Source organism: Lipophrys pholis (assembly GCF_963383615.2).
Source record: "Lipophrys pholis genome assembly, chromosome: 2".
In the NCBI taxonomy this organism is placed as follows: domain Eukaryota; kingdom Metazoa; phylum Chordata; class Actinopteri; order Blenniiformes; family Blenniidae; genus Lipophrys; species Lipophrys pholis.
This window is the reverse complement of record NC_137636.1, coordinates 26,606,760-26,621,917: the sequence shown is the minus strand read 5'-3', so window position 1 is coordinate 26,621,917 and position 15,158 is coordinate 26,606,760. Positions and strand designations below refer to the sequence as shown.

The window sequence follows — 15,158 nt, the reverse complement described above, 5'->3', positions numbered from 1 at the left end:
TTAGGGCGACCCGCTGGGGGCCGGCTCAGCCGAGCTGGGGCCCTTGGAGCAGGAGGAGGAGGAGGACGCTGGGCTGAGGGTCTGAGCCGGGGGTGCCGAAAAGCCAAAGCTGGTGCTGGTTCCAGCGGGGGAGGCCGAAGCAGCAGCAGCAGCAGCAGCAGCAGCAGCTGAGACAGTGAGCCCCGGGGCACCACCAGTCTTCTGGGCAAACAGGGTTCCTGTGGGACGAAAGGAAAACATTACAACTTCCATATCAAGCTCACCACCAATGTAAAGTTTCTGCCCCTCTCATATGTACCTGAGTAGATTGTGCCATTAACCTCCACAGAGACAGTGATGCTGGCATTTCCATTGGTTGAAATGCTCAGAGACATGTCCTGTTGCTTCTCATCTAAAGGAGAGATAAAGTGGTCATTGTATTGTGGATACACAGGACCTGATTTTACTCTCAGGTTCAACATAAATGCATAATATATGTGATCCTGCAGAAACGGAAGGTTTACAAATTATGTTGCATTGCAACTTCAAGTTGCAGACAATAAATACAGGACCATTACTGATCACGACTACTTTTTACTGGGCCTGTTGAGTTTACGTCTGGTGAGGAAGGTGGTCATTTTGCAGGGAACGGGCTTCTTGGCCCCTCAGCATTTTACCAGGAGACACAAAAATTCAAGGCTGATTGAGGACTGACTGGATGCTAAAGTAACTCACAGTACACAATACCAGCAGCATGATAATGCATTTAACACATTTTTATCAATTCTCTGTATGTGGTTTGAAACAATCTATGGAAGAACCTAAACTTGAGCATCACTTATCACCATGGCATTTCCATGACCAATGAAAGATCACTGCTACGTTTTGTTTTCTCTGTGTAAGTACTTTGTCATAATAAGTGAAAGCATTTTTTTTATTGATGGGATTCCTGATAAGCAGCATTATCCAGTTGTTGTAGGTGAAGGCTTAAAATGTGTATTCATATTTCTGGAAAATGTGGACGATCTGAGACTTCTGACACAAAAATGACTCCACACTGACCCCTGGTGGTGATGGTCGGGGCTCCCAGGCGCAGGTTCATGGGCATTTGGGAGGCCATGGCCAGCAGGTTATGCTGGAAAGCCTGCTGCATGAGGCGCTGCTGCTCTTCTGCCAGGCGAGCCATCTTCCTCTCCGGTCCTTCTCCTCCGCCGCCGGTCTCCAGCTTTTCTCGGAGCTGCTCCAGCGTGGCGGCTCTTGCCAAACCAGCCACCTGCTGCTGACCTAGGGCCAAGGCCATGGAGGGTCTCCCCGCCATGATTGAAGGGGTCAGGTCGTCTGCACAAGAGACAGGAACACATTTAGTTGAAAAATAATGGTGAATGAATTTGTGTGGCTATGGAGGCAAATAAAAAAAAAACAATCTAGACAAGGTTAAAGTGACTGTCTGGGTGTCTGCCTTCCTCCAGGGAGATGGACATCATTAGGAACCCAGAGGAGATTGCTGAAACAGTTGATATGTCTCCATGTTTCAATTTAGATTGGAGGACTGACTCTTTGTCATGCTGTATGTATCTGGGTTGGGTGTGGAGTTTGCATGGTGTCCATCTTCATGTTGAAGTTATCTTCCAGTGCAAAAGCATGCATGTGAGGTAGAGAGTCAAACACATTTTCTGTATTTTTATGGATCTTATTTTGCTGTTTTTAGTGCCGTAAAGCACAGTGTGATTCATATGTGAGAAAGGTGCTATATAAATAAAGTTTACTTACTTAACCAGTTTAGAGGCCACATACAGCCCAATTATTTTCTCGAGTGGGCAGAACCAATAAAATAGTTCCATAATAACCTTTCATTTAAACTTTAAGGTTTTGCTGGCAGCACTGATAACTTCAGATTTGTGAGTACTGAGGTGGACAACGGACACAACATGCATGATGTTGCTCGGGAGTTACACTTCAACAGTGACTTGGTTACTACAAACACATGTGAGCTTATATGACCACATAAAAAAAGTGTCATGTAAAACACAGTCCATTAGTCAAGTCAGATCATGAATGATTTGTGAAAGAGTCGCATTCCAAACACGTCAAAGTGGCATCAGATAACAGCGCAGCGTAATGACAGTCATCAACAGGGTCCTTCTGATGTGGATGAGAAGCTTCAAAGTTCATACTGAGGCCCCCTGGTGTGGGAACTGTGTTATTAATCGGTAGTAAAGGTGAGGGCTCCCAACAGCCTGAGGCTTCACACATGAACTCAAACATCTGGATGGACTACACACACACACACACACACACACACATGTATGCATAGTGTATGCTCATAAACGAATATGCCATAACAATATGACCACTGATTGATGTAGTCAGTCACACTGATTATCTTGTTATCATGGCACTTGTTAGTATGGCAGAAATACCAGGCACTTTATTCTTTAATTTGACTCGTCAGAAGCGTCAACTGGATAATGGAATCTCCAAAGCAGCAGCTCTTGTTGAGGCTTGCTGGTCTGCAGTGGTCCGTATGTAAAGTGGTGGACGTGCTCAGTGCTGGCCTATGTGGTCCGATCAAAGACAAGAGCTTTTGGGGCTCAAACCGCTTCAGAAACCAATGCTGGTTCAGACAGAAAGGAATCAGAAAATACAGTACACCTGCTTGTCAAATGTGGGATTCGATCAGGTGGTCATATTGTTATGTCTGATTAGTGTACCAATCAAATGCAAACTCACACATTCAAAACATATTCAACAACAAAAGTCAATGACAAGGCAACATATTTGTGACAATTACTAAACCAAACAAGAAAATAAAAAAATAAAGACCACAACGACATTAGCTTGATCCATTACTGGACCATGTTGTAATTTTTCTAAACTACAACAGGGGGCAGTATTTCTCTACAAATACTTTGACAGTAACAGCACATGTGCAGTCATACTAGAGCCTTTACCCAAATGTACAGAGCAGCTACAGTTTGTGAAGTAAACATTTACATAGTTTAATATAACTTCTGTCAATCCAAATGACAGTTTTTAAAACTGTAGGCACAAACGCATACAGACATTTGTGTGTTGGCTGCAAGGCAAGACTGTTTAACAAGAACCCCAAATTCTGTTTATTCTTCCTTTATTTAATCATCTGAAGTCAACCAATCAGATTTAAAAGATTGTTCCGACTGTAATCTAGTTGTAACGTTTTAGGAAAGTGTATTTTAAATGAAGTGATATAAAAAAGAAGATACATTACCAAATGTATTTTTCTTCAGAGACGGTCCCGGGGAGGCCTGCAGGCCATTGAGGGTCACTGAGGTTCCTGCACCCAGAGCTGAAAGGTGCATCTTGGGAGTGGAGAGGATGTGAGGAGCCGTGCTGGGAGACGGAGAGAAGCGGAAGAGGCTGCTGCTGTAGCTTGGGCGACGGCCCTCGCGCCGGTTGCTGTCGATGGCTGCCTGAAGCTCGCCCGGGGAGCTGAGGCCTTTCCTCTCACACTCATATGGGTATAGGTATTTCATGTACCTGTAGAGAAACAAATACCACAAGATCAGACAACGTGAACCTCTATCTAAAGCACAATCAGCTACATTCACATGGACAAAGTGGTTGAAGCAGCTTTGGTTTGGCCAATATGTGTGTATGTGTGTACAAACCAAGCACATGTTATTCCAAAAAAAAAAGCACTTGGACGCCTGGCTGTGTGGACACAAGGCGGATAAAGTTAGTCCAGAGATAAAATCGGGTGTATCACCTGCATTTTTCTCACCTCCCAGGCCGGCTATAGAAACATTCAGTTACTAACATGACATCTGCCTAATCAGGTTACTCCAGAAAGCCCACTGCAGGCGCCTCACTTAAATGTATGGACCGATGCGTTTAATGCAAGACCTGGTATAACTAGAATTACCGCCTTGTGTTTGTTTGCATCCGCCCACCATTCAACTTGTTAGTTCTTGTCATGTCTGTCCAGCTATAGCAAGGCGAAGACTTTAAGCAATGTTACGAACAGCAGCAAAGACGGTTCAAATTCTAAAACATACTAAGAGAATGATCAGATTCATGATGCCGGTTACTTATTCAGTTTCCTACCATATGTAAAATATGGTCCATTATGCTCCTGAGCTATGAATAATAGAATGATGTCCAGGAAAATGTTTTGATGAGCATCAAAATGTCACTGTGAAGTTGATCTTTAACCTTTTGATCAATATTTATAGACTGGAAGTTTTATTTCTGTCAAATTGTGTGCTACAGCCCCATCTGTGACGTACGCAGATATTTAGTGAGATCACAGTGACCTTTGACCATCACACTTAAAATTGGGTCACACACGAGTGAATAAATTCCCAGATTTTCATTCACAAGAATTAAGAAAAATGCTTTAAATGTGGCCAAAGCCGTCACCGACACAGTGCCCGAAAATGTCAAGTGAACCTCACAACATCGCAGAAGCTCTCCAACTATGCGCAGTCACTGCTCAGTGAGGCTTTCCAAGCCATAAACGAACATTTTATGCATGCTGACTGCATAATGGTGGAATAGCAGTACTGAGGATCAATAAGAAGCAGGAGCAGCAGCATCCATTAGAAGGAGCTGGTGGAGCAGAGCTACACAAAAGCCCAGCGACATTAAAAATACATAAAGGTTCATTAGGTCTATCTGCTAGTGGACGGAATCGAGAGGTGTTACCTCTACTAAGGAGTTTCCATCAAGGCAATGAGGTTTTTCTTTTTTCTTTTTTTTTTTTTAAGTTGAGGCTCGCCAGTCAGTCAAACCCCACCTTAGTCACTGTGAACTCTGACCCACATGTCATCAATAAATCTATGGGAATTAATGTGTGACGTAATGCTCCCAGGGCATGAATGTGAAGGAAGAAGGTAGTTTATAGGAGAAAACCAACTTGTATGTATATAAATACACAGGCACATGTTCCAAACTCACACCAGCATAAACAAATTCAAACGCCAAAAGGTCTGTGTGAATAAGTTCTATGCGCGAATAAAACGCGAGCTTCTTCTACTTTGATCATTACTGATCTGATTAAAATAGGAGCGTATCTATTCTAGTACGCACGTCAGCAGCACAAGTGAAAAACAATACCGCAAGCTTCAACAGGACCTGCATGCTACGCGCATATTGACTGCCCGAGGAGGGCGTTTGCCTGCCGCCGAGAAGAAAAACACCTGTAACTTTTTATTTAGCTCCTGCAAATTCAATTCGATTGGTTGTCTTGAGGGGCATGGACTCACTGTGTGCGCAGAGTGAAAGCTGCACTGGTGATGGAGGTAGGCAGGTTGAGTCCCTTTGTGATTTCTCTCCAGATCTTCTTGTTGATGACCTCCACGAGGCCTCCCTTTTCTGTCACCAACTTGTACAGCATGTAGAGATCCAGCACCTGCTTGGCCATGATGGGAATACGATTGACTGGGGTTCCTAAAGAGAAGGGGAGGAAAAAAAGACAAAAAAATAAATCAATAAATCAATAAATCAATGCTGAATATCAGAATCAAAATAGCTGGTGGCAGTGTGAATGCTTTGCAGCACGACGATATTTCCATACATGCTTGTGTGGACAAATTCAACGAGAAGGAAACCCCTTCTGATTCCCTTATCCCTGCTGAGATGTGTACAGTTATGGTAGTGCTCAGAGCTGCAGAGGCCTCAGCTGGTCAGATGATTTAAGTAGATGGTTAAATGTACTTTACCTATACCGTACAGTGCATATGTAGCTTCGGCAGTTAAATGTTACGTGATCGGTCACATGCAGCTGCCACTGAAATGCCAACATCTGGACAATAAGACTCGGTTGAAGAGCTACAAGCTGTGCCATGCTCCAAGCACACACAGGACTGAACAGTTTTGGGACTGTGGAGGGCAACATGGGGAGGGTGCACGTGCAGCTTTACAATGCCGCTTGCATGAAGACGTGAGGACTCAGGAACCTGCCTGTTGGGCGGAGCAGACTCATCAGCACACATGAATGCACTGAGCTTTTTGGAGTTTTGTTTGCACTGTGGGGGGGCCCGCTGCACAGAATGCTGGGCGAGCTTCTTCTTTTTTAGTAAGGTGCACTGATGATTTGTTCTTTTTCTGGTGTGCAATATAGGCTTTAATTTTTTACTGCAAACTGAATAAAATTACATCTTATTTCCACACACATTTTTGATTCTGATCTAGAGCCAATAAAGTGAAAAGAAAAGAAAAAAAAAAGGCAGAAAGATTTTCATATTGTGCATCGCTTCAATCACCTGTCAGTGGTAAAGGATTGTGACCTCTCCACACTGATCTAAGTGCTGTCAGAATGTTGCCGAGCCCGCATGCCTGTTAAATTTGGCTTGAAAACATATTAGCCCAGTTAAGGCAATCTGGCTTGACCTGGAAAAGGGGATTCACAAACAACACAAAGCAAAGCGGCTCTAGACTTTTGATACAGATGCATTAATCTTGTCAACAGCTTATCTGCAGCGAAGCTTGCAGAGGGGACGTGTGGGGCTGAGGGGGAGGAGAGGGAGGAGGTGGTGGTGGGCTGACGTGGAGCGGAGGAGTCGAGGAGCGCCGCTTCTCTTATGCAGCAGAATCAAAAAGTGCAATGTGCACCAGTGCAAGCACGAAGCAGGAGAAGGGGACTGGGGATTGTGACAACCTGCTAATCCGAGGGCAGCAGTGGGTGGGGGGGCTCCTGGATAGGCCAGTATAATGAAGCTCATTTAGAGGATTGCACCGAGTAAATCCACACCCCTCTGCTGTTAGTGCTGTCGAACCCAGCGCAGGGGGAGTTATACAGATTTGCCCTCACGGTTAATGCCAGTCAATCCTTCAGCCCCTCCACAGGCTGCTCTTAACCTGGAATTGGACTCATTAATGACTTTGTGAAATAGGAGTGTGATCAGGGCATGAAGATTAGCCCTGATTCATTTTCTTAAGTTAGCAACATGTCTTTAAGCCATGTGCAAAAGTCCCAGGTGAGCACATGGACCTGTGGACTGTGGAGATCAGGGGCGTGTGATAGCACTGTCAAAGCACCAGGTCACTGACCCTGGAAGTGCCCTACTTAATGTTGTAATGATGGCGATTAAAAAACCAAAGTTGTCTTTACTGCTGTGTCCTTTGAAACTGCCCCCCCCCCCCCAAAGTTTATCCAGAAAAACAACAGACAGTTTTATTGCTAGTTGCTATAAATATGTAAATTTTATACCATCCGTTTTCACCCACTTATCCGTTTCCGGGTCGTGGGGGTGGCAGTCTGAGCACTGTCACCCAGATCACAATGCACCGATTAAGAACCTGCAGGTGGTGAGCCCACGGGAAGGTGGCGCCCGGCGTGGGACATGAACCCACTACCTTGAGATTGCGAGTCTCATGCTCTACACCAACTGAGCTAGCCGGGGACTACATTTTATACATGTCGGCAAATAGACCTAGCTCTGCTGCACACTGGGCCTGTAAAACTGCATGTGGTTGACTTTTACTAACTGGTTGATACTGTACATTAAGTACAGTGAGTTCTGTTTTTTCCCCCCAAAAGCAATGACATCGTTTTGAAGAAAATTGCGAGCATCTCATGTAGTACTGCCATTTACACAAAAGAACTAATTTATCACAGCTGCAAAATATAAGGTGTTTTTTTTTTTTAGAAGATTCCTGTAAAAATCCTACATTTACCATGCTTATAATGCCCATCCGCACTCATAAATAAACCTCACAATGGATGGAGTGCTTCAGATGTTGCTGGTGCACCTATGTGTAATGTACTGAAAATAGAAATTGTTTTTTTTTTAAATACACTAAACATACGTGTGAATAGGCGTATGGAAAGTGGCCACAGCACCAACACGTACTATATGTGGTTAATAATATTTAGCTGGTTAAAGCTGCGGAGAGCTCTGTTCTGGGAAAATAGCCATCTTATCTTCAGATCCAATTAACGGAGAGCAAAACAAGAAGATACTGGCTCCTTTTACAGATTATTCGAATTAGCAACCAACAGGGTGAGAGAGATAGGTAGAGAGACGAGGGACATTATCTTTGGTATAAATCAGGCAGGTGCGACAAATAGGTTTGAATGTGCATGATCTAAACGTGTCGCCATTGTTTCTTCATTTTCAGGTTTCTGATGTATGGGGCACGCCGTCGTCAAGTTCGAATAATTTCAGTTTAAAATGTAGTCCAGTGAATGTCCTGTCTGTGAAGTAATCTGTTCATCGAGTATCAGGTTTTGTTGGGGGGACAGGTGGCATCACGTGCACCAAAAACTAAGAAACACACAACATGTAGGAGGCAGCGATTCTGAGCCGGAGCAGAGCACGCAGTGAGTCAAAGCAGCAGGAATGCTCGCAGCCAGTGCTTTGTCAGTTATTTAATGCAGCGCTGCACATCAATCCTGCATTAAACAATTAGTACAACCAGAGGGGTCAGAGATCAGCCAGGGGTTATTGATGTGTGAATTAAACTGCAGGTCAGCAGGAAGCCATGTTTTCATACTGGCCCGGCCGCGAACAATGACAGCACAATAAATGACACACAACAGCTCCTGGCCCCACTGTGACAGGCCAGCAGTTAGTCAGGCTTTAATTCACGCCCGTGCTTTTGTCACCATCTGCTGTCAAATCAAAATCACATTTTATGTATCTACAAGGAGCTGCTTTATGAGCCTGTGAGCACATAAAGAAAGACGTTCCCCAAAAAATGTCAGACACCTGACAGGGGGACAAACAGTGTGTGTGTGTGTGTGTGTGTGTGTGTGTGTGTGTGTGTGTGTGTGTGTGTGTGTGTGTGTGTGTGTGTGTGTGTGTGTGTGTGTGTGTGTGTGTGTGTGTGTGTGTGTGTGTGTGTGTGTGTGTGTGTGTGTGTGTGTGTGTGTGTGTGTGTGTGTAGAAACCAAATAGCTATCAATATATCTTAAGTGGACTAGAGGTGGTTTTGAAACAAAAAACAGCATTAATTAGTCAGCGTGTGACATCAGTCGGGTTTCACATTACACCGTGACCTGACCACATGTGAAACCACTGGAAAAGCACTTTTTATAATACTGTAATTGACCAAAAATCACATTAGCGACGCTTGGGCAGTTAGGCAGAAAGTTCCCCTCATTTGGGAGAATGGACGTGCCGCCTGCCTTTGGTGTTCAACATCTGCTCCGTTTCCAGCCCTGGAGACATTTAGCTCAAACAGGCTTAATTAGGCCAGTGCAAAACATCTCTTTTGATCACAGTAGTGCAGTCCTCAGCCTCATATGCATCCTGATTCAGCTGTTATACCTGCTGCCAATAGCACCTTACAGCTCGACTTCCTTTAGAGGTGACTGGGAGACAACATGAGTGACACAAGGCCGCTCTCTGACACGAGGCCTCCGGTACATAACTATTTCATCTCCCAGTAAAGCCCTGATTTGTCCACTCGCTCGCTCTGAGCCAATCTGTAATTGGCTGCAGGCTTCACCTCCCATCATCCTTTGCCCCGGACTGATTTTCCCCCAGGGACAGGGCCATCAGGAGCCCAGTGATTAATGGCACCGGGGGTCAGAGGTTGCTCTGGTGGGAAGTGCCGAGGCCGAGGGCCCCCGAACCACTCCCTAAGTCCTTCCTCCAGCTTCCACTGTGAACACAGGAGCCACACGGCCGGCTTTCAAACGGCTAGACTTGAGGTGATAAGGAGGAGAGATAGAGAGGCAGACGGAGGAGAAGAAGAGAGGAACTAACATCTCTCGTTGTGTGAAAATGATGGATACGCTCATATTTTATTCCCTTGAGGTTCCCTACGGATGTCATTTGCAGCATTCAAATTCAGGGAAATTTACAATTCTTTTGTGACAATAGATATAATCATTTCATGAAATAAAATACATGTTCAACAATCACTTTTTCATTCTGGAAACCTCTGGAAGTTTTGCCCCTTGCACTGCAGTTCCAGCTTTTATCTCAATGTGAAGCCAAGAGAAAAGGAACAAGGTCATTTCATCTGACCCCTGACCTATATTTAGCAGGAAACAGCTGTTCACATTAAAGGGCTTCTATAATAAATCAATTGGGTGTCCCTGACTCCATCAGTGGTAAATTAAATATTGGTGACTTCCCTGGATGGGCAATACTTTAAATAATTAAGCGACGGAGCGACAGCCTTACAGCGGACAACACACAGGAAATGAATTTTTTACTGAATGAGCAGTGGCTGGTGTGAGGTTTCACTGCTATCTACAGTGAAGATCGACAGGGGGAAGAGAGGGAAATGCCACATCACCTCATGGGTTTTGGTGAATTCAGCTCCTTCCATTGAGTTTGAGATTAGAAAATGTATTGTTCAGGAAATTACAACATGCGATGGAAACGTGAGTGTAGAAAGAGGCAAACCTGTCAAGCAGTTAAAAAGGTAAAAAGACAAAAGTGACACACAGTTTGTGAAGCTTTTAGGTGGGAAGGAAGGGGAGGAAAAAAAGGAGGGGGAGGTGTAGTAGCGAGCCAGCTGGAGAAAGACTGGATTACTGCTGTAAGGAAGGTGTCAGCCAACACAAACAGCCCCTGGCCTCATGGCTGTGTCTGAGTCCCTTTAGAGCACCCACAATCCACCCACCCTTCGCCTCCCCCTCCTCCTTTCTATCTATCTCAACTGCCACAACTACACAACAGATCAAACCAAACTGCAACTATCTCTCACCTCTGTGCACTTCACATCGTTTCCACAGTTCGATTTCATTGCATTTATTCAGTGTGCTACATCAGCCGTTAGTGGGACTCTCAGAGCAGTAGTCAAAATGTCCTCAGCACTCCTCACGTCAATGAGATTCATCACCTTAAGGTGTAAACAGCAGCGGGCTTATTACTGGTATTCCAAACCGCCTTAAGTGCTGCGATGCACTATTTATGAAATGCTAGTTTCCTTAGCCGCTGGTGCTGCCAAGGAAATCCATCCAAATCCACCCTGGAGTCATTTTATGTCTGCCACCATGCATTTATAGTCTTAGCAATTGAGTTTGATATTTATAGAATACCAACAGAGACCAGGCGGAACCCGTCATTATCATGGGGCAGAGAGACACTGACAGGAGAGACGAGTGTCTGGGCTCCACATGCTGGGAGTTTACTTTATGTAGGCAGCCCCTGACTGTTTAGTTTATATGTCCATATGCTGGGGCCGGCATATTGTCAAGGCCCTGCTGTATGGCGAGGGCATGTTTGTTTTATTTTTAATGCATGGCCAGGGACATAAAAGGTAAAAAAGCCTTGAGTGTGTGGAATTTGCTATCTTTAGTCCAGGCAGAGCCACCACTCGCATGACGGACCAATTCATATCAAGTGTTAAGATATGTACCCTCCACATAAGGGAAGTTAAATGTAACGTTACACTATAGATGCAATGCTATTCTAAGCATGAAGCAAAAGCCACAGCTGGTAGAGACGCACACGGAGAGGTAGAAAGAGACGGACGGTGATCTAATAAAGACTACAATATCAGCCAGTCAATACAGTCCATAGTGCAGGCTGCAGGTTTCAATCCTGTCGTGTCAATAAAATACAATTAATGTGACGGGGTGGATGGAGAGAGGCAAATAGAGGGACTAAAGGGAAGGGGGGAAAAATGATGGCTTGATTTTTGTCAACTGCATTTCACATAATCATCCCATAACAAAGAGAGAAACCATAAAAACAAGAAAAAAGGAAAACAGTGATTTGAGTGAAGGCACAAATATTAATTACAAACAAAACTCCAACAGATAATTATCATTTCCAAAGATTTTCTCGTATTACATTTTCTTTAAAGGCTGTATTGATACAAACACCAATATCAATTCACATTTTAAAATACTAACAACAAATAAAACCAAATGCATTAAAGACATTAAATGTACCCTTCAACTTCATTATTGTTGTCATGTACACTAATACATGTTATATTACCAATAATCATCTACGGGTTGAATGAATATCTCTCCTTGTTTAATCAAGTCAGTAAATGTTGAGCAAAAAAAGAATAAAAACAACTCGACAAGAACAACATGTTTGGCCGAGCAAAGAGTGGACTGTCAAAGGGCTTTGAATTTCAAAATAATCCATTTATTTGGGGAATTTTTCTAATGGTGCAGGTGCTTCTTAAGGTTTAGTGTCTTGCTCAAGGAAACTTATTGAGAGGGAGGGGAACCAAATTTGCAACCCTGCAAAAAGAAGTCAACCCGCTACACTGACTGTGCCATAGCGGCTCCATGAGTGCAGTTCATGCCGGCATTCATGTGCAGAAACATCAACAGCAGAAACTAACAAATGTGAGATGAGTGGACGTGTTTGCAGGTATCTGATCTAAGTCCATGACACACATGTTGGATTAGCTTAGCAACATCAACCACAGCCAACCGCCTTCAGTTTCTGTGTCGTTAATATCAAACCAGCAGATCCTTGGAGCTTTATTTCCCCTGTTATAATAAGAAAGAACAATAGAAAAGGGGGAAAAGCCAACAGCAACTGATGGATACGTCACTTGAAGCTATATTTACTCAGGAAATGGTAAGAGTGGCTTCTTTGTGAGAATTATTACAGTGAGCAGGGAGGCACTACATTAAAAGAGCTGTCTTCCATACACTGTGAACTGCTTTGTATCTGCGGTGTAAAACATAGCAAAACTGGCACGTCTCCAAACAAAAGTCAGAAGCTGTAAATCTGGCAGGGTGCTGTTCACACACCGGGGAGTGGGTCAGACTGCACACGCTGAGGACGCTCTCACAAACTGCATTACGCTTTTCTCGTGGCGCGATTCTGGCTGTAAATCTCTGCACTTGTGGATCTTTTTTTTTTTTCCTTCTTCTTCTTTCTTCCCTCTTTAAAGTATTGTTAGTGGTCTGACCCGCCTTAATCTTTTGACAGCTCTGCCAGTGGAGCATCTCGGAAGTGAATTAGCGAGACAGGGCCAAAAGCAAAGACAAAAAGACGATGGAAACACGACTCCTTTTCCGTGGGTCATAAAGATGGGTCACCTGGTGAAATAGCGGGGGGAAGGGGGATTGAAAAGGTTGGATGGCGCGAAAAGTGAGATGGGCTCTCCAACTGTAACCCAAGTCCCCTCCATCCCCAGAGACCCGGCAGATCAACTGACTAGACCCCAATCAACACCGGCCGATATGCAGCCAGCAGAGAGCCGGACGAGTGGACGCACGGACACAACAAAAAGTTTCTCAGTTGTTGAGGGTCATTTTCAGAAGGATATCAAAGCAACACACCTAAACTAGAAAAGACAATTTGGGGTTATTTCATTCCCTGAGGACATCTGCAAAAAAAACAACCCAAAAAAACATTTCACATGAAGTCCCACTTCTTCATTTGCAGTGAAAATGACTCTTCTACCAAATAAAAACAAACAAAAATACCAGATTAACAACACGTAGAACGCTGCGATTGCCAAACATGTACTAGCACAAGCAGTGCATTGGTTCTGGCACGGAATTTGACAATATTTCAGAAATATTAGGAAACTGTATGAGCATGATGTTATCGACAGGCTTGATCTCCATTCAGAGATGGCAAATACTTTGCATCACTGTCCGCTTCATTTAAAACCAGAAACAAAATGAAACGACAGCGAACAGGATATGCCGACAGTATTTTGACAAACTAATCCTTAAAAATGTAACAAAACAAGAAAGCCTCACAAAATCTCCGCTGTTATTCAAACAAACAAGATTCAACAGGAGCGTCAGAGAAAAACAGGCCTATTTGAGACCACCATTTGGTTTAGGGTTGTTTTTTATTTATCCATCACCCATACAACAAAAGACACAAGCAGGTGACAGAATTTCTGCTTTTTTTTTTTCCCCTTTCTTTATATCTACTGAATAAAGGGCGTGGCTATGAAGAAGCAGGTCTCATCTTCCAATCCAAAAGATTGACGGTTCTATACCAAATCTCGCCACATTGTCAAAATGTCTTTGGGCAAGACAATAAACTTCAAATTGGTCCTAATGAAACTGGTCGTGTAGAAGAAACTGTTAAAGTTATATTCTGTACAAGTAAAACTCAACTCAACTGCCTGCTTGTGCCACATCCAGTTTTAAGATAAATCTCTCTAACCAGCAGCTTTTTACTGAAGGTACGCTCTGGCTTCTATCGATTGGTCTATAAACATGTGCTTGACCAAGAAATGTTTGGTGGGTGAATTTGACATTGATTGTCCTGAATTGTTTCAAGAGGACAAGCCTCTTACGCAAAATATCAGCCGCTGTTTGGAAGACACCAGTACAAAGCTTCAACACGTCTTCCAACAATGCAACATGTTTTCATCACTTTAGGTTTTTATGCCCCTCGTTAACATACAGCAAACCACTGGAACCTGTTGTGTAAGCTCATGTGTGATACATGCATTTATCTGCCCCTGTTGCACAATTCAACTGAAGTTAGGTATTGTAAAAAATGCTGTTTTTGCTGCCGATAGCACGTCAGAGTTATTCCCAGTTACCCTGCAGAACCAGAATTGTGGTCAGGCTGGAAAATATCTTTCAGCACAATCAATTTTAAGAGCACACCTCGGATACGCTGATGAGAGTTTTCCAGTGTGAGGGTGTGGGTAGGGGAGGCAAAGTCTTTGTTGACATAGTATGTAGCTGCTACAAACACTGGTGACACAGATCAGTATTGTGAGTCATACAAAGGAAAAAGGTTGATAAAACAAGTATTTAATCCAAGGTTTAGTCAAAACATGCATTTAACATTTCTCCTCTTTAATATCTACTTTCATTTTCTTTGCAAACATGTTACACAATTTTTATTTGTTTATATATTTTTTTTTCACATTTTGCAATGTGATTGTGATTGTGGTTTCCAATATAATTTCACTAAAATATTGCATACAAACATCACAGTTCAGTCAAACACGCTGGATGACCTCTGTTCTACATTTACGTTAAAACTGGAAAATCAAGTGAGAGGAAAGTAAGCCAACAGTTCAGCCTTGCAAACAAACATCGCTGATCAGTTCGGCAGAAAATGTCAAGAATGTACAGGTATATGTAAAAGTAATATGACAATAGTGCACATAGCAGAGGGAGGGCCTTTGGCATTAAGTGTAGATTCAATTGATTAAACTGCAGAATGAATGTTAACATTTTCTGCTCGAATAGCTTGAAACTTACCTAAAAGCAATCAGCAAGTGCGTGACAGACAAAAGAATAAGCAACAAATACAACAAAATGAATAGACAACAAAGTGTGA

At 43.4% G+C, this 15,158-nt stretch overlaps 1 protein-coding gene across 1 annotated transcript in view; it reads right to left on the bottom strand.

Annotated features, from left to right (window-relative positions):
• LOC308106612 (AT-rich interactive domain-containing protein 3B) overlaps positions 1-15,158 on the bottom strand; it is a gene marked incomplete at its 3' end in the record, with an annotated part of 55,992 nt that continues 40,834 nt past the window's right edge. Inside the window, exons 5-9 of the mRNA XM_080458461.1 lie at positions 5,223-5,406; positions 3,227-3,495; positions 1,003-1,317; positions 299-391; positions 1-218 (exon numbers count right to left, since the gene is read on the bottom strand). Of these exons, the coding sequence (XP_080314587.1) occupies positions 1-218; positions 299-391; positions 1,003-1,317; positions 3,227-3,495; positions 5,223-5,406 (1,079 nt within the window). The remainder of the gene's footprint in view (positions 219-298; positions 392-1,002; positions 1,318-3,226; positions 3,496-5,222; positions 5,407-15,158) is intronic.